The following is an 18,790-nucleotide window of genomic DNA, read 5'->3' as shown; positions in this document are numbered from 1 at the left end:
AAACATCCAAGAAATACAGGACACAATGAGAAGACCAAACCTACTGATAATAGGAGTGGATGAGAATGAAGATTTTCAACTCAAAGGACCAGCAAACATCTTCAACAAAATTATAGAAGAAAACTTCCCAAATCTAAAGAAAGAGATGCCCATGAACATACAAGAAGCCTACAGAACTCCAAATAGACTGGACCAGAAAAGAAATACCTCCCGACACATAATAATCAGAACAACAAATGCTCTAAATAAAGATAGAATACTAAAAGCAGTAAGAGAAAAAGGCCAAGTAACATATAAAGGCAAGCCTATCAGAATTACACCAAATTTTTCACCAGAGACTATGAAAGCCAGAAGATCCTGGACAGATGTTATACAGACACTAAAAGAACACAAATTCCAGCCCAGGCTACTATACCCAGCCAAACTCTCAATTAACATAGATGGAGAAAACAAAGTATTCCACGACAAAACCAAATTCACCCATTATCTCTCCACGAATCCAGCCCTTCAAAGGATAATAACAGAAAAAAACCAATACAAGGACAGGAACCACGCCCTAGAAACTACAAGAAGGTAATCCCTCAACAAACCTAAAAGAAGACAGCCACAAGAACAGAATGCCAACTTTAACAACAAAAATAACAGGAAACAACAATTACTTTTCCTTAATATCTCTTAATATCAATGGACTCAACTCCCCGATAAAAAGACATAGACTAACAAACTGGCTACACAAACAAGACCCAACATTTTGCTGCTTACAGGAAACTCATCTCAGAGAAAAAGATAGACACTACCTCAGAATGAAAGGCTGGAAAACAATTTTCCAAGCAAATGGTATGAAGAAACAAGCTGGAGTAGCATTCTAATATCTGATAAGATTGACTTCCAACCCAAAGTCATTAAAAAAGACAGGGAGGGACACTTCATACTCATCAAAGGTAAAATCCTCCAAGAGGAACTATCAATCCTGAATATCTATACTCGAAATACAAAGGCAGCCACATTCACTAAAGAAACTTTAGTAAATCTCAAAGCACACATTGCACCTCATACAATAATAGTGGGAGACTTCAACACACCACTTTCACCAATGGACAGATCGTGGAAACAGAAACTAAACAGGGACACAGTGAAACTAACAGAAGTTATGAATCAAATGGATCTGGCAGATATCTACAGAACATTCTATCCTAAAACAAAAGGATATACCTTCTTCTCAGCACCTCATGGTACTTTCTCCAAAATTGACCACATAATTGGTCACAAAACAGGCCTCAACAGATACAAAAATATTGAAATTGTCCCATGCATCCTATCAGATCACCATGGACTAAGGCTGATCTTCAATAACAAAATAAATAATAGAAAGCCAACCTTCACGTGGAAACTGAACAACACTCTTCTCAATGATACCTTTGTCAAGGAAGGAATAAAGAAAGAAATTAAGGACTTTTTAGAGTTCAATAAAAATGAAGCCACAACATACCCAAACTTATGGGATGCAATGAAAGCATTTCTAAGAGGAAAACTCATAGCTCTGAGTGCCTCCAAAAGGAAACTAGAGAGAGCACACATTAGCAGCTTGACAACACACCTAAAAGCACTAGAACAAAAGGAAGCAAATTCACCCAAGAGGAGTAGACGGCAGGAAATAATCAAACTCAGGGGTGAAATCAACCAAGTGGAAACAAGAAAAACTATTCAAAGAATCAACCAATCAAGGAGCTGGATCTTTGAGAAAATCAACAAGATAGATAAACCCTTAGCCAGACTCACTAGAGGGCACAGGGAAAGCATCCTAATTAACAAAATCAGAAATGAAAAAGGAGACATAACAACAGATCCTGAAGACATCCAAAACACCATCAGATCCTTCTACCAAAGGCTATACTCAACAAAACTGGAGAACCTGGATGAAATGGAGAAGTTCCTAGACAGATACCAGGTACCAAAGTTGAATCAAGATCAGGTTAATGATCTAAACAGACCTATATCACCCAAAGAAATAGAAGCAGTCATTAATAGTCTCCCAACTAAAAAAAGCCCAGGACCAGATGGGTTTAGTGCACAGTTCTATCAGACCTTCAAAGAAGATCTAATCCCAGTTCTTCACAAACTATTCCACAAAATAGAAACAGAAGGTACTCCACCCAACTCATTCTATGAAGCCACAATTACTCTGATACCTAAACCACAAAACGACCCAACAAAGATAGAAAACTTCAGACCAATATCCCTTATGAATATTGATGCAAAAATCCTCAATAAAGTTCTTGCTAACCGAATCCAAGAACACATCAAAACAATCATCCATCCTGACCAAGTAGGTTTCATCCCAGGGATGCAGGGATGGTTCAATATACGGAAATCCATCAACGTAATCCAGTATATAAACAAACTCAAAGACAAAAACCACATGGTCATCTCGTTAGATGCGGAAAAAGCATTTGACAAGATCCAACAACCATTCATGATAAAAGTCTTGGAAAGATCAGGAATTCAAGGCCCATACCTAAACATGATAAAAGCAATCTACAGCAAACCAGTAGCCAACATCAAAGTAAATGGTGAGAAGCTTGAAGCAATCCCTCTAAAATCAGGGACTAGACAAGGCTGTCCACTTTCTCCATACCTATTCAACATTGTACTTGAAGTCCTAGCCAGAGCAATTCGACAACAAAAGGAGATCAAAGGGATACAAATTGGAAAAGATGAAGTCAAAATATCACTTTTTGCAGATGATATGATAGTATATCTAAGTGACCCTAAAAATTCCACCAGAGAACTCCTAAGCCTGATAAACAGCTTCGGTGAAGTAGCTGGATATAAAATTAACTCAAACAAATCAATGGCCTTTCTCTACACAAAGAATAAACAGGCTGAGAAAGAAATTAGGGAAACAACACCCTTCTCAATAGTCACAAATAATATAAAATATCTTGGCGTGACTCTAACTAAGGAAGTGAAATATCTGTATAATAAAAACTTCAAGTCTCTGAAGAAAGAAATTATAGAAGATCTCAGAAGATGGAAAGATCTCCCATGCTCATGGATTGGCAGGATCAACATTGTAAAAATGGCTATCTTGCCAAAAGCAATCTACAGATTCAATGCAATCCCCATCAAAATTCCAACTCAATTCTTCAACGAATTAGAAAGTGCAATCTGCAAATTCATCTGGAATAACAAAAAACCTAGGATAGCAAAAACTCTTCTCAAGGATAAAAGAACCTCTGGTGGAATCACCATGCCGGACCTAAAGCTTTACTACAGAGCAATTGTGATAAAAACTGCATGGTACTGGTATAGTGACAGACAAATAGACCAATGGAATAGAATTGAAGACCCAGAAATGAACCCACACACCTATGGTCACTTGATCTTCGACAAGGGAGCTAAAAACATCCAGTGGAAGAAAGACAGCATTTTCAACAAATGGTGCTGGCACAACTGGTTGTTAACATGTAGAAGAATGCAAATCGATCCATTCCTATCTCCTTGTACTAAGGTCAAGTCTAAGTGGATCAAGTAACTTCACATAAAACCAGAGACACTGAAACTTATAGAGGAGAAAGTGGGGAAAAGCCTTGAAGATATGGGCACAGGGGAAAAATTCCTGAATAGAACAGTAATGGCTTGTGCTGTAAGATCGAGAATTGACAAGTGGGACCTCATGAAACTGCAAAGCTTCTGCAAGGCAAAAGACACCATCAATAAGACAAAAAAAACCACTAACAGATTGGGAAAGGATCTTCACCTATCCTAAATCAGATAAGGGACTAATATCCAATATATATAAAGAACTCAAGAAGGTGGACTCCAGAAAGTCAAATAACCCCATTAAAAAATGGGGCTCAGAACTGAACAAAGAATTCTCACCTGAGGAATACCGAATGGCAGAGAAGCACCTGAAAAAATGTTCAACATCCTTAATCATCAGGGAAATGCAAATCAAAACAACCCTGAGATTCCACCTCACACCAGTCAGAATGGCTAAGATCAAAAATTCAGGTGACAGCAGATGATGGCAAGGATGTGGAGAAAGAGGAACACTCCTCCATTGTTGGTGGGATTGCAAGCTTGTACAACCACTCTGTAAATCAGTTTGGCGGTTCCTCAGAAAATTGGACATAGTACTACCGGAGGATCCAGCAATACCTCTCCTGGGCATATATCCAGAAGATGTCCCAACCGGTAAAAAGGACACATGCTCCACTATGTTCATAGCAGCCCTATTTATAATAGCCAGAAGCTGGAAAGAACCCAGATGTCCCTCAATAGAGGAATGGATACAGAAATTATGGTACATTTACACAATGTAGTACTACTCAGCTATTAAAAAGAATGAATTTATGAAATTCCTAGGCAAATGGATGGACCTGGAGGGCATCATCTTGAGTGAAGTAACACAATCACAAAAGAACTCACACAATATGTATTCACTGATAAGTGGATATTAGCCCAAAACTTAGGATACCCAAGATATGAGATACAATTTGCTAAACGCATGAAACTCAAGAAGAATGAAGACCAAAGTGTGGACACTGTGCCCCTTCTTAGAATTGGGAACACAACACCCAGGGAAGGAGTTACAGAGACAAAGTTCGTAGCTGTGATGAAAGGATGGACCATTTAGAGACTGCCGTATCCAGGGATCCATCCCATAATCAGCTTCTAAACGCTGACACCATTGCATACACTAGCAAGATTTTGCTGAAAGGATCCAAATATAGCTGTCTCTTGTGAGACGATGCCGGGGCCTAGCAAACACAGGAGTGGATGTTCACAGTCAGCTATTGGATGTATCACAGGGCTCCCTATGGAGAAGCTAGAGAAAGTACCCAAGGAGCTAAAGGGATCTGCAACCCTATTGTTGGAACAACATGATGTACTAACCAGAACCCCGGAGCTCTTGTCTCTAGCTGCATATGTATCGAAAGATGGTCTAGTCGGCCATCAATGGAAAGAGAGGCCCATTGTACTTGCAAACTTTATATGCCCCAATATAGGGGAATGCCAGGGCCAAAAGAATGGGAATGGGTGGGTAGGGAAGTGGGGGGCGCTATGGGGGACTTTTGGGATAACATTGGAAATGTAATTGAGGAAAATATGTAATAAAAATATTAAAAATTAAAAAAAAAGATATATAAACATAAAAAAATAAAATAAAATATACAAATAGAATTAAGTCCTTTAATTTCACTATATAGCCCACCCATGGTGGCCTTGATCTTGCAATGCCTCGGTTTCCCAAGTGGTGGGGAGTCACTCCTGCAACATTACACCCAGCTTTAATTCAGCACTCTGAGCGCTGGGTCTCATAACAAGGGAGAATTTCTTTAAGATGAATAATCAAAGTCATTTCTGTTCTGGTTCAAAGAGTTGGTACAACTATTTATTGAGCCTTTCTCTCTCCTTGGCCTTTTATTTGTCGGTATGGTGTCTGGGTATTTGGAAAGAATAGCCTTGGGCAAGAAAGTCTCAAATAAATAAAGTGAATGACTGTCATCCCTCTGTTGATGTCAACTCTGGAAGCTGGAATCGTGGAATTGCTCTCTGTTCAAGGAAATTCCTTTTACGTGACTGCCATGTTTTCTCCCTGTTCCCATGCTTGAAGGCATAATGATATGCCTTTGAGAGGGCCAAATATGATTTATTTGAGAGAGGAAACATAGCAGTCTAATGTTTTAAAAATATTAGTCCCCTTACAAGTATGTTTTGTCTCTAGAATTGAAGCCTTCCTTGTGTAGAGCTGTCAGATTTGTCTAAATACTCTAAAGTCTATTGGATGGGCATTTTAAGTCATCCTTTTTATTTTGTAATTTGTGTTTTTCTTACCCTTTCATTTGAAAGAGTGTCCACTTTTATAGGACATCACTTCATTAGTTCTGATGCATAGCAGTGTATTTAAATCAGTATGTATTAAAAGAATCCAGGGTTCAGATTCTAAGATGTGTGGAACCCATTAGTCTATGAACATGAATGGTTTCCTGTGTTGAACAAAACTACTGTCCATTGATGGTTATTCCTCCATGACAGTATTTTCTGCTAAATATATTCTACTTAAGTAGTGTCAATATTATTTCATTTTTTCTTATATTTTTGTTTAAGTAATATCAGTATTATTTTAATTTTTCTTATATTTTTGAATATTTGAAAAATGTAAATAACCTATTGACCCATGTTTTTCCTTCAGCTTTCTAAATGTGTCTGGTTTTTGTTGCTACTATTGCTATATTTATTGGTTTTCTGGTTTTCTTTTTATGGGCATTCTTTTATCCTTGTTTCCTGTGTCACCTTTGGCCATGTGGCCTTCACTGAGGAAGCTAGCAGGAAATGCTTGTGGTGAGTGCCATAGACCAATGCTGCAGGCCTTGCTTTGCTTGGAGACAGTGCCCATAACAGGGCTGGAAAGGTTGGGGAAAGTCATGAGCACAGTGAGTGTAGCTGGGCTGAGCTTTACCTGGCCTGGAGAAGGGCTTGCATCATATGAACAGAGTCAACAGTCATAGGCCTTAGATGAGGGTCCATAAAGAAGAATATGCTTCTTAAAATGCATTAAGGATAGTAACAAAAATTTGAGGAATGGGAATATTGTGTGTTTGCCATGCCTGTGAGGGTAACATGGATCTAGCTTGGTGACCTTGTTCAGTCCTGTCTGATTCTAAGGTATTCTCCTCTGTTGGCTGTCTGGCAAAAGCATCACTTTGTTTTCAACCCTTCTACCCTATTGTTCCTTGGCCATCACATATTGCTGTCGGTTCTTCTGGGGTTTCCTCTTTTGCTTTTTGATCTTCCCTTGCCTTTACTCCCACGAAGCAAAATCCTAGTTGATACCCACTATTCAACTGCTGCCCACCTTTGATGTTATACAGTTTCTTGAGGTGCAAGTTTTCCTCTGAGCTCCAGGTGACCTAACTGCCCTTGAAACTTATGTGTTGATTTTTCAAAAGTACCTTAGATATTTTAAGATTTTGTCTTCTTGTGCTTTATCTCTCAAACAGCAATGCAAGTGGTACAAACCATGGATCTAGGACAGTGATTCTCAACCTTCCTAATGCTGCCATGCTTGAATACAGTTCCTCATATTGACCTCATGGGACCACCCCCCACCAACCACAAAATTATTTTTGTTGCTACTTTGTAACTGTAATTTTGCTACTGTTATTAATTGTAATGTAAATATTTTTGGAGATAAAGGTTTGCCAAAGGTGTCATGACCCACAAGTTGAGAACCACTGATTTAGACTGTTGTAGTTTCATTTCTGTGGTTGTGATAAAGCACTCTAAGCAAAACAAAAACCAAAAAAAAAAAAAAAAATACAAAACAACTTAAGTGGGGAAGGTTATTTGGCCTATAGTTTCAAGTCACAGTCCATCACTGAGGGAAGTCAGGGTCGGAATTTCAATAGGAACCTGAAGCAAAAATTGTAGAAAACACTGCTGGATGGGTCCCTTGTAGCATCATGCTTTGCTAGCATTGAGGATAGCTCAGGACATCTACACAGTAAATGGGGATGATCACGGGTGCCAGGCCTTACTGTGTCAATGTTTTTACAATCCAGACTGCATCCCACAGACATGCTGGAAGATAGGGTGATCTGGTCAGTTCATCAGTGGGAATCCTCTCTCAGCTGTAAAACTGACAGCAGAGGTTAACTAGGACACAGGCCATCCTTGTCTGTGTTTCTCATTTCCACTCAAGCACACACCCAAGTTATCTCTTACCTTTAACCATCTCCAAAACACATCCTCTTCTTGCCTGTTTGATCATCATCTCCTAGATTCAAGCTGTTACCATCATGTCTCTGAACACCTAAAGATCTCTTTACAAGATTCATCTAATCCTTCCACCCACATCAATTTCTATGAGAGATTTCAATGGTTTACTGTGACTGTCCAGGGAAACAAAATAACTCAAGCCCATGGCAGTAATGACAAGGCCTATGGAAGCCACATCTGCTTTTCCAGTTCAACTAAAAACATTCTGCTCTGCCTTACACTCTGGCATCTATTTCTGCAGTTACACCAAATTCTCTCCAGTTATTCAGCCTTTGGTAAAATATTTTCCTATGCTAAACCATTGGCAACTCTGCTACACTGGACAATTTCCTCAGAAGTACTCTCTCTTGTGGCTCATGTACATTTCCTATGGCACGTAAAACAAAAATGTAGTATCTCTGTGTGTGATTATCGTCTGTAGCACGGTCATCTATAAACTATGCAGGGCAGATGAGCCTTATACGTCCCTGTATCTGCTTCTTGGGATTTGCTCAGCTGTTCAAATTTGTCATTTAATTAAGTAAATATTTTGCTTAAAAGATAAATTTCCCTGTGGTAGGAATGGAGACTTAACAATAAACAAGCATTAAAGACATGACTGTGACAAGATAGATATATTACAACAGGACCAGATCATACATAAACCATTTGAAGATGAAGATGTAATACTGTTTAGAATGGAGATGGCTGGGCAGAGATCTTCCAGGTAGACTGAAGAAGTACATTTGACTTCCAGGTTTGGGGTGTATAGGTGTGTGTGTGTGTGTGTGTGTGTGTGCATCTGTGTCCCTATATGAGAATTCATGCATACATGATAGAAAAAAGGATGTAACTAGCTAATACTAAGTTCATAATTGTAACTGTTTATACATTTCAGAGAAACTTAATGACAAGAAGCCACCAGTGTCAGGTGGGGAAAGTGTCAGGTGTACAAGCCAGCAGAGTCTCTGTCACATAAATAACACCCATCCAGAGATCCTAGTACAATTTTTATATTAAACCTTTTTGTACCAAAAACCGTTAATTATACCCTGATCCAATGAAAAGTATGAACTTGTGGAAAGGATCTGAGTAGCGTTTTCCTTCACTAAAATACCTTTTCCCACCATCGGCTCATTCAAGTTTGTGATTCCCTTGCTCTTGCCAGGAAAGTCACTTCCATTGAGCTACTTGGCACTGAGAAACTCTTAGCATCAGCCACAGTGTGATTATAGCCCAAAATAAAGATGGGATTCCAGAATGGAGCAACATGAGGATAAAATCTACTGAAACTTGACCCTGTAGAAAACCCTAATAAGGGGCATCTATGGTACAAATTTCAGCTCTGCCTTTCTTAAACTGTGAGTGTATTGACACCAACAAAGATTAAATTTTGAGAGTTCAACAAGTAATTTTAGAGCTCCCACTGCTTGCCAGGCATTCTACATGCTGATGTTTGATGATCATTGGTATTTGGTGTATATGTGGGTATGTAGAGGCTTTAGCCAGTCACTCTCCCTGGTTTAGGAAGCAGAGCCTTTCACTAAATGTAAGGTTCACCAGTATGGCTGAATGACTATCTAGCATGCTCCAGAGAGCCTACTATTCAGCCCTACTACTGGGGTTATAGACATATGCCACCACACATGTATATTCGTAGGTGCTGAAGATCTAAACTTGGATCCTCGTGTTTATACAGCAAGCATTTTAACAAATAAGCTATCCAGTATATTCCAGTCAATATATTCAAGTCACTTTAAGAAACAGCAACTTTATTCGGTTACCTATTGGAGTTATATATGTTGGTCAAAGTTCTCTAGAGATACTGAACTGATAGCAATCACTCAAGTTCACATTGGTATAGATGCTATAGATTGAGATAGAGTGAGGATATAATGGCTGCTTGGGTCCCATCATTATCAAGAATAAGAAAGCTTATTGCAAGATGGAAGCCCTGTATGGCTCAGTCCAGACCAAATGTCCTAGAATCTAAGAGCAACTTCTATATATCCTACAGTCTAGAGGCCAGGGAGTCTGGGATTCTGACAGCCAAGTGCGAGACATTACATCCCAGCTCTGAGCAGGAGAGAAATAGTCATTAATTTATCCTTTCTTTTGTTCTTTCTGGATCCCTGATTGACTTATGCTCTACCATATTGTCTATATCTAGATCACTCAAAATAATAGAGATGACCCCTACAACCACATACACACATAGGCTTTTCCATCTCTCCCAATATTCCTTAATTCATTTAAGTGTAAAATAAATCAGCCCAGACAAATTAAAAATATTGAAAACTTATTCACAACAATTTTCTTTCTGTGATATTTTTTTTGTCAGAGCACCCTGATCTCCTTCAGTTCTTTTCCTTTATTGCACTGACAGAAACCTCAGCCATCTTGGGGTTCTCGGAGTCTCTGTATACAATAAGTTATTTACATGAGAGTAAGTGTGAGCTTTGTGGACCCTTCATGATTTGGGGTGGCTTTTGTGTGTTTGACCGGGAGTTGGTAAGTGGGTTATGACCTACTTTCTGAGTTACTACTTACTCTGAAGCACAAAGAATGTTTGTTATGAGTTGATTATACTTTTGCTGGGCATTATTTTCATTGTTTGTTTTATGGTCTACATCATGATAATTCAGTACATACACACACACACACACACACATGCACACATACCATTAAGCAATTTATACACCACCTTCCTTCACTGTCTCATTATTTTGACAGTTGTGGTTATTTAACAACAGTTAACAATAGTAAGTTACCAGAAACTATGCTATATGTAACAGAATATTTTTTTCTGGAAACTGGCCTATTGCAAAGCCAGAAAATTGAGCCACATTATCTATCTGGAAACCCATTTTGGTCACTGCATTCTCGAGTCTTCTCAATAAATCCAGCCAGGGGAATTCTTTCTGCCTGCACAATAAAATGATATTATCCAATCAGGATCAAATCACAGCATTCAACACTAGAATGTGAATGGTACCTTTGGTTTCCCAAAACAAAAATTACTGGGTTTATGTCAACAGCTTCTACATGTAATAGTATACAGCTGGTTTTGTTTGTCCCATAATAATTTCAATAAGCAGTTGGCTTTATTAGCCTCCCTTTCCACAGAAACTATTGTATCTCAGTTCTTTGAAAAGACAAAATAAAAACAAAGACTATTATTTGTTATTTTAAGATGGCCACTATCTTTATAAGTCCCCATGGTTAAAAATACTTAGTAATCAAATATGACAGGAGTTCCTAAGCAACAAGGTACCCACTCTGTATTTCTAGCATACCATTTTCTTTTTCAGAAAAAAAAAATACTTTTTTATATAGTTCCCAATTGCCTCAGTAAAGAGGCATCAACATCATCATATCTCTCTTGACTCAGAGATGGCTGATATACCAACAGATAGTACTGGAAATTGTGGCTGTGTAGGGTCCTCTTATTTCTCCCTTTTGTACATCTGAGTCTTATGCTAGCAGTTGGAATCTGCAGGACTTTGCAGACAGTCCCCTGGCACTAGGCTCTGGTACAGTGTTCTTTCCAGGGTGTGAACACAAGCATTCACGATGACAACGATGTGGAGAAGGTTGTGAGTGGTGGGACTGAATTGTAGAGGCCTCCTCCCCAGGACTGTGTGCTTACAGTGGACAGTGAGGTCCCCTGTTGCTGTCTTCCGCTGGTCTTAGGGAGAAGCATTGAATTGAGTTATAAATATGTGTTGAAATGACTTAACTTTTCAGAAACACAGTTGTGACCACTGAATAGCTGTGGGTCTGCGACAGCTCACTGCCTTCTATCATCGAGCTGCTATGAAATATCTACAGGTGCTATTAGGAATTCAGGGGACTTGGAGCAAGCTTCTTCTTAAATTTTTTTTTGTTTTGTTTTTGTTTTTGAGACAAGGTTTCTCTGTATAGCCCTGGCTGTCCTGGAATTCACTATGTAGACCAGGCTGTCCTCGAACTCAGAAATCCATCTGCTTCTGCCGAATACTTGGGATTAAAAGTGTGCGCCACCACACCCGGCTCTTCTTAAGTTTTTAGATGTCTTTGATTTCCTTATGGCTTCCATTAATCAGATAAGTGATTGAAGTTGTGTTTTAAGACTGATAATATTTCTTCAGTATTGGACACATCTGAAAATAACACTTAATTGCTCTTTCTGTTGTTCATGTTGGTTGCATTTTGAATCAAAGTCTCACTATATAACCTTTGCTGGTCTGGGACTTGCTGTGTAGACCAGGCTGGCCTTGACCTCAGTGATCTGCATGTCTCAATGTCTTCACAGCTGGAATGAAAGGCATGCACTACCTCACCCAGATTCCTTTTCCATATTGTAAAGAAGAATGCTTTAGAAAACTGGATATGAGTTTTATTCTATCAAGCCTAGATGATCTTTTTTTTTTTTTTTTTCCTTTCTGCAAAGAAGTTGCTCTGGTTCCTTAGGTTCACTTTCATTTTGAAAAGAATTCTGTCATTAACCTAGCCGATGGTTGTTACCATAGTAAATAGCAAAATTGGAAACTTCTCAAATTAAAAAAATAGGCTCAATAAATATTCTCTCTTTTAAGAGTCCATTACTTACTCTTCTTTTTTACCTTTGTATATTCGTGTATATGTGTCTATTGGCTTGTGTGTATCAGGATGAACTTAGGAAATCCAGGGACAACATTTGGAAGTCACCTCTCTCCTTCCACAAAGTGGGTCCTGGGGAGTGAATTCAGGTTGTCTGGATTGACAATGTTGTTGAATATTCCAATATTGTTGAACAGCAAAGGTTGTAGGGCCAAGATATTTTAAAATCACTAGTGTTCATCATTGAAGAAGCGTAATTGGTTTTGTTGGCCATATCAGTGATGTAATGATTTGATCATTTATTTATATATTGTGAGAAAGGATCTTTTTATGCTATTCATTCTGGCTATCCCAGAAATCACTGGGACTGAGTCTCAGAATGGCCTCATCCTTTTGACAATCCTCCTATCTCCACCTTCGTGAGTGCCGGGATTGTACCTGTGGGTTACCACACCTCTCTGTACTCGCTCTCTATTTAACAATGTGCAGCCCTCTTTTGTGACATCACTGCCTTCAGCAGGTGTGCAGTTTCATAAAAGGTTGCTTGGTTACTCATTCTTTACAGTTAGTACATTCAGACATGTAGTTATAGTGCTAACATTTAGATAAACTAGTTATTACAGTGTGGGATTTCAGCTTATGGTAAATATGTTATTGGTGACCTACTATAAAATTAATGTGTTTTAATTTAAAAGTTTATAATCACCAACATGACGCAAGAGCTTGACAAATACCATTCTCTGACCAGTTACCCAACAAATTGCAACTCCGAGGAGAAAACCAAAAACACTATTCAGTTATGTATGAAGAAATTTAATTTTAAATATAGAACTTAGTCTTTATAAAAAGCAGGGTCATGAGATGTTTAAGGGAGAGTCGCAATCGTAAATTTAAGTAGATTAAAATTTAGTGCCACAAAAATGACAAGAACTATCCCTCGTTCTCTGTGATGATCTTACAGGCATTTAAAAAAAAAAGAGAGAAGGTTTTAAAACCTATTTTGACACTAACTACCTGGGTGGCCTTAAGTGGATCAACCCAGTAATCTTTCTGTTAAAAAAAATAAAGAGCTGTACTGTTTAAGTCTACTTCTAGTGCACACATGAGAGTGAAATGAAGTAGCAATGTAAAGAATGTGTGTACTCACATCCTGCTGACCCCAAGACCACCGAAAATGTCCACGGACCATCCTTTATCATTTAGCTCTCCAGTTGCACCCTAAAAGCGGTGCGTACTTCATATTATAGATTTTGGACTCTTACCTTAATGCTAAGTGCCATGCCGTAGTAGCACATATTCCACAACAAACTGTCCCGTTCCTTTTACAGATCTTTCCCCCCAACTTACTTGAACTATGTGGTTTTCAAAACTTCCAGCTGAAGGTGAACTATTGATTTGCTATGCTGTGTCTTACATGTGCTCTATTTTAGGGAAAATACATACAGTCTTTTCTCCATGCAGAAATTATTCTTTATCTCAAAAATGGGACATAAGTAAGAACGTGTGTCAGACTATGATGTTTCTTGGTCAAAACTGATACTGGATCTGTTATAGAAGTTCTCCCCCAAAATAATTGAGTAAGATACTTGCCTACTGCCCACTTCATTTTTCTCTTCCTTTTTTTCCTTCCCTCCTCCATACTTTTATTTCCTTTCCTGTCTTTACATTCTTTGCATCCTGGGAAATAAACAGTGGAAATATAAACATTTCCATTGTTAAAGAAATTATAATCTTAAGAATGTAAATTCATGAGACAAAGATGTTCCCGTTTTTCTGATTTTTAAGTTGAGTAGCTGATAAGAGCAATGAACACAGCATGGATCAGATATTAAGAGCAGTTTTCTATATTTTATGCATTGACATACATAATCATGTATTTTGTTTTTGCTTTAGCTTTATATCAAGAGAATTGGCCTACCCAATTTGATGTATCCATTTAACTCAATAACATTGTTATTCCAGAAGGACTTGAACTGGATTATAACCAAAGAGTAAAACCAACATTTTTTTTCAATATAAAGAACTTTGATTTCGTTTGCATTTATCCTAATCTCTTGGGGGGTTGTTGTAAATATAAGCTTAACTACTTTAATGCACGTTTGTTGCTTCATTTGTTTTGAAGTCATTATGGGTCACATTGCTTTGGATCATCTGTGATGTGTTAAGCAAGTTGCCGTTCTTGTGGCTTTCCAAGGCCTGGTATGAATTAAAGTGAGGAGGACAGATTTTTATTGTCATGACACCATGCTTAGGAAAGCTTATCCACTGAAACAAAATGAACTTTAAAGGAACAAAAGGGAGGCAACCTTTTGTGTTTCGGGTATGCTGATAGCCATGGAAAGGTTTACCCTCTGTGCATAGGCTATCTGGGTTTATTAATGAGCATGACCAGGAGGAGAAATAAGCATACCATACCTGTGGCAGGCTGCCTTAGTGAGGGCCAGAGCAGGACCTGCACAGTATTCCTACAGTGAGAGAAGACAGTTTGAGAGAATAGATTCACATCTTTTTTTTTAATTGGATATTTTATTTATTTAAATTTCAAATGTTATTCACTTTTCCAATCCCCCCCAGAAGCTCCCTATCCCATCCCTCCTCCTCCTGCTTCTCTGAGGCTGTGCCCCCACCCACCCAGGCCCACCTCCCCACCCTCACATTCCCCTACACTGGGGCATCTAGCCTTCACAGGACCAATGGCCTCTCCTCCCACCGATGCCCAACAAGGCCATCCCCTGCTATATATGTGGCTGGAGCCATGGGTCCCTTCATGTGTATTCCTTGGTTGGTGGTTTAGACCCTGGGAGCTCTGGTTGGTTGATATTGTTGTTCTTTCTATGGGGTTACAAACCTTTTCAGCTCCTTCAATCCTTTCTCTAGCTCCTCCATGGGGTCCCTAATAGATTTACATCTTAAGAGGCAGAGGAAGGAAGTAGAATTGTTTTGCAGTATGCCTGGCTTCATAGGTATCCAGGGACCTAGCCCTAGGTGTGAATTTCAGGCTGGCACAGACAGTCATTTTTGTTAGTAGAATGAAGCAGTCCTCTAAAGAGATGCTGGAGTCATGCTAAAGGTGCAGCACTTAGCTGGGAAACGTGTGTTAGTGTTCAGCCAAGTCTCTTGTACACATTTATGTGGAAGGAGCAGAAAAAAATGGTTTGAACTGAGAAGCTGAAGTCTTTGAAGGCGAAGATGGAACCTAGTTGAGAACTCCAAAGAACATGACTAGAATTTGATCAAGGGGACAGTTTTGTCCATAGAACATCTAAACTGTGGATTGCCTCAGTTTTCCTATCTGTAAAGTAGGGATAAAAATAGTACCCATGTTATAGCAGGATTGCCTCAGTTTTCCCATCTGTAAAGTAGGGATAAAAATAGTACCCATGTTATAGCAGCGTGTTTTGAGATTTGAAAGGAGCCGATTTTTTGAAAACGAGTAGCCCATAGTACAGTCTCAGTACATGTTCATTACTTTCCTTCCTGAGCTTCAAGTGGAGGGAGCATGTCTGTCTACCATATTGGATTGCTTTAGCTAGCACAGTAGATGGGAAACGCTAAGTTGATGCTTAACACACAATAAGCATAATTCTAGAAATAGCAGTAGGGGTAATACGAGTCACAAATGTATAGGCTCTAAATTTCTTATAGCTCATGATGTTCACATAAAAAAGGATGTCGAGATTACTAAATTTAGAATACTTGTGTTTTATAACATCAGTTTTATAAAATTACAAACCAGTTATGAATAATTTTAATCATGGTTGGAAAGTGCTTAGACACTGTTTTGTGTGTGTATCTCTTGGGTTCCATACACAAAGCTCATTGTTCCAGCCCCTCCATGTGTATGCAGTAACATTTCACTACCCATTTCTCTCTCTCTCTCTCTCTCTCTCTCTCTCTCTCTCTCTCTCTCTCTCTCTCTCTCTCTCTCTCTCTCGTCATTTAATTCCTTTACTTTTCAGTTGATATCCCCCTTCCCAGTTATCCCTCCACAAACCCCCATCCCATACCACCTCTCCCTCCTCCCCCCTGCTTCTATTAGGGTGTTCCTCCATCCACTCATGCACTCCTGCCTCACTGCTCTAGCATTCCCCTATGCTGGTGCATCAAACCTCCACAAGACCAAGAGCCTCCCCTGCCATTGATGCCAGACAAGGCCATCCTCTGCTATATATGCAGCTGGAGCCATTGCTCCCTCCGTGTATACTCCTTGGTTATAGGTCTAGTTCCTGGGAGCTCTGGGTGGTCCAGTGAGTTGATATTTTTCTTCCTATGGGGTTGCAATCCCCTTCAGTCCTTCCCCTAGCTCTTGCATTTGGGTCCCAGGCTGTCCAATGGTTGGCTGTGTGTATCTACCTCTGTATCAGTCAACATCTGGCAGAGCCTCTCAGGGGGCAGCCATATCAGGGTCTTGTCAGCAAGGGCTTCTTGGCATCAGCAATAGTGTCTGGGTTTGGTGTCTGCAGATGGGATGGATCCCTAGGTGGGACCATCTCTGGATGGTCTGTCCTTCTGTCTCTGTTCCATTTTTTTGTCCCTGTCTTTCCTTTGGACAGGAACATTTCATGATTAAAAGTTTTAAGATGTGATGGGAGGCCCCATCCCTACTGAAGGTTACCATCCACTTTCTAAAAAAGACTTTAAGAGGTTAAAGTTCTCTCAACTGAAAAAAAAATGTCATAAACAAAAGTAGCATTGGTGACTGAATCATATTTTTGCAATTTTTCAATTTTTACCATACTTGTTTTGTGTATGCCAACATTTTTGTTTTCTGACACAGAGGTAAAAAAATAGGTCACATGCATGCTTTTTGCTGCTAACTGTACATTTAGAGGCACTCAGATGATCTGTATCCACATTGCCAGGCTCTGTTGATTCTAGCACTTTGCAACAGTAATGTATGAAGTATGAATTATTAACTGGGCGCAGCTTACCTTTGTATTATCAACCGAAGTGCACACTTTGCTGCATACAGATCCCATTCGGGTCTTCTTCAGAAACATGCTCTCCTTAAGGTGAAGCTTTTATTGCTCCTGGTTTCATTTCTCTATTTTCATTTATTGTTTGGAAAATAAGAGTCTTGCTGTACTGTGCAGGCTGGCCTTGAACTCTGGACTCAAGTGATCCTCCTGACTCATTTCCCGAGCAGATGGATTCTATATCCAGTACAATCGCACACCAGTACCCCTGCTTAAAGACTGTAATGTCAGTGTGTGTGATATTGAAGCAACAAGAGTGCCAGTTTAGATAAGGGAACAATAACTTGGAAAGAAAGAATGATTTGAGATGATGTTGATTTCTTCAAAGAATTCCATGAAAATTTAAAATGAGAGTAACTATATACAATATTATCTCAAAACCTACTTTTTGTGGTAATTAAAATATCTACACTAAGATTATAACTTCCTCTTACTCATTTAAAATCAGATGCATTTTTCACATTTAAGTGTTGCCTTTTAAATGTGACCTTGCTAGATTGATCGTCCATGATGATGACCCTTGTAAACAAGTTTTAGAATTGTTTATAAAAGCACCATAGGAAAAAAATTTAGTGTATGTAAGTTATCCACACTTAGCTCTTCTGCTCAGGTGCTGGCCGGCCCTCAGCAGGCATTCTGACCTCACCGGAATACTTCTATGGTCCTGGAGGCCAAGCACTTAGGAGTGGTCATTTCGTTCTGGTTCTTAATCATTTACCACGAACCTTATATTTCTCTTTTTAACAGTCTGACACATACTTCTGCATGTCCATGCGTCTGCCTGTGGATGAGGAAGCCTTCGTGAGTAAGTACTCTTTGGATCGTGGGGGATGGGTGAACAGATATTTGAGATCGGTAAAAGGCTCTCTTTGATGCTTATGAGTGTATTAATCTTCTACTGTCAATTTCCAAAATGCATTTATCATGCCTAATGGGAAAGGAAACTACAGGCAGCCGCTGGAGACGTGATTACAAACTGTATCTGGAGAGATTCATGAGGAGTGGTAGTTAAGGCGTTATGTGTGGATGCCAGTGGTTGCCAGGGCTCTGTGGTCCCATTTGTACAGTATTGGCTTTCTGTCTGTATCTGGATTCTTAATTCCTCTGCATTCAATGAAACTGTTTACCTAATAGTTTGTGTAATAAATAGACTATACTTAGAATCAACATTAGGAAGTATAGGTGGATAAAATAGAAAGGAGAGAGGAAGAGAGGACAGGAGAAAGAGAGAAAGACTACTCACTCTCTTATATTGTAGGTTAAAAAGACTTTGAAATGACAGGTCCTTCCCAGATGTGTCTCTCAGTCACCTAGGAGAAGTGACAAGGCACCATCTGTTTTTGTCTAGATTGTTTTAATTTAAGCATCCCTGATGACAGACTTTTAATGTTTAGGGAAGGAACGGGATTGACAAATTATTGGTGTTCTTTTTTTTCCTTTTCTTTTCTTTTTCTTTTTTTTTTTTTTTT

At 39.1% G+C, this 18,790-nt stretch overlaps 1 protein-coding gene across 10 annotated transcripts in view; it reads left to right on the top strand.

Moving 5' to 3' along the window:
- The window catches only part of Pam (peptidylglycine alpha-amidating monooxygenase), a 271,195-nt gene that overhangs the window by 135,258 nt on the left and 117,147 nt on the right, over positions 1-18,790 (top strand). For all 10 annotated transcript variants that reach the window (XM_085839864.1, XM_085839854.1, XM_029480198.2 and 7 more), the window contains exon 4: positions 18,069-18,126. In XM_085839864.1, coding sequence (XP_085695990.1) covers positions 18,069-18,126 — 58 coding nt within the window. The remainder of the gene's footprint in view (positions 1-18,068; positions 18,127-18,790) is intronic.

This window comes from Mus caroli, unplaced genomic scaffold (assembly GCF_978045245.1).
Source record: "Mus caroli unplaced genomic scaffold, Mus_caroli_1 scaffold_1, whole genome shotgun sequence".
NCBI lineage: Eukaryota > Metazoa > Chordata > Mammalia > Rodentia > Muridae > Mus > Mus caroli.
Note: the sequence above shows the minus strand (reverse complement) of the source record. Positions and strands in the feature narration are given on the sequence as shown.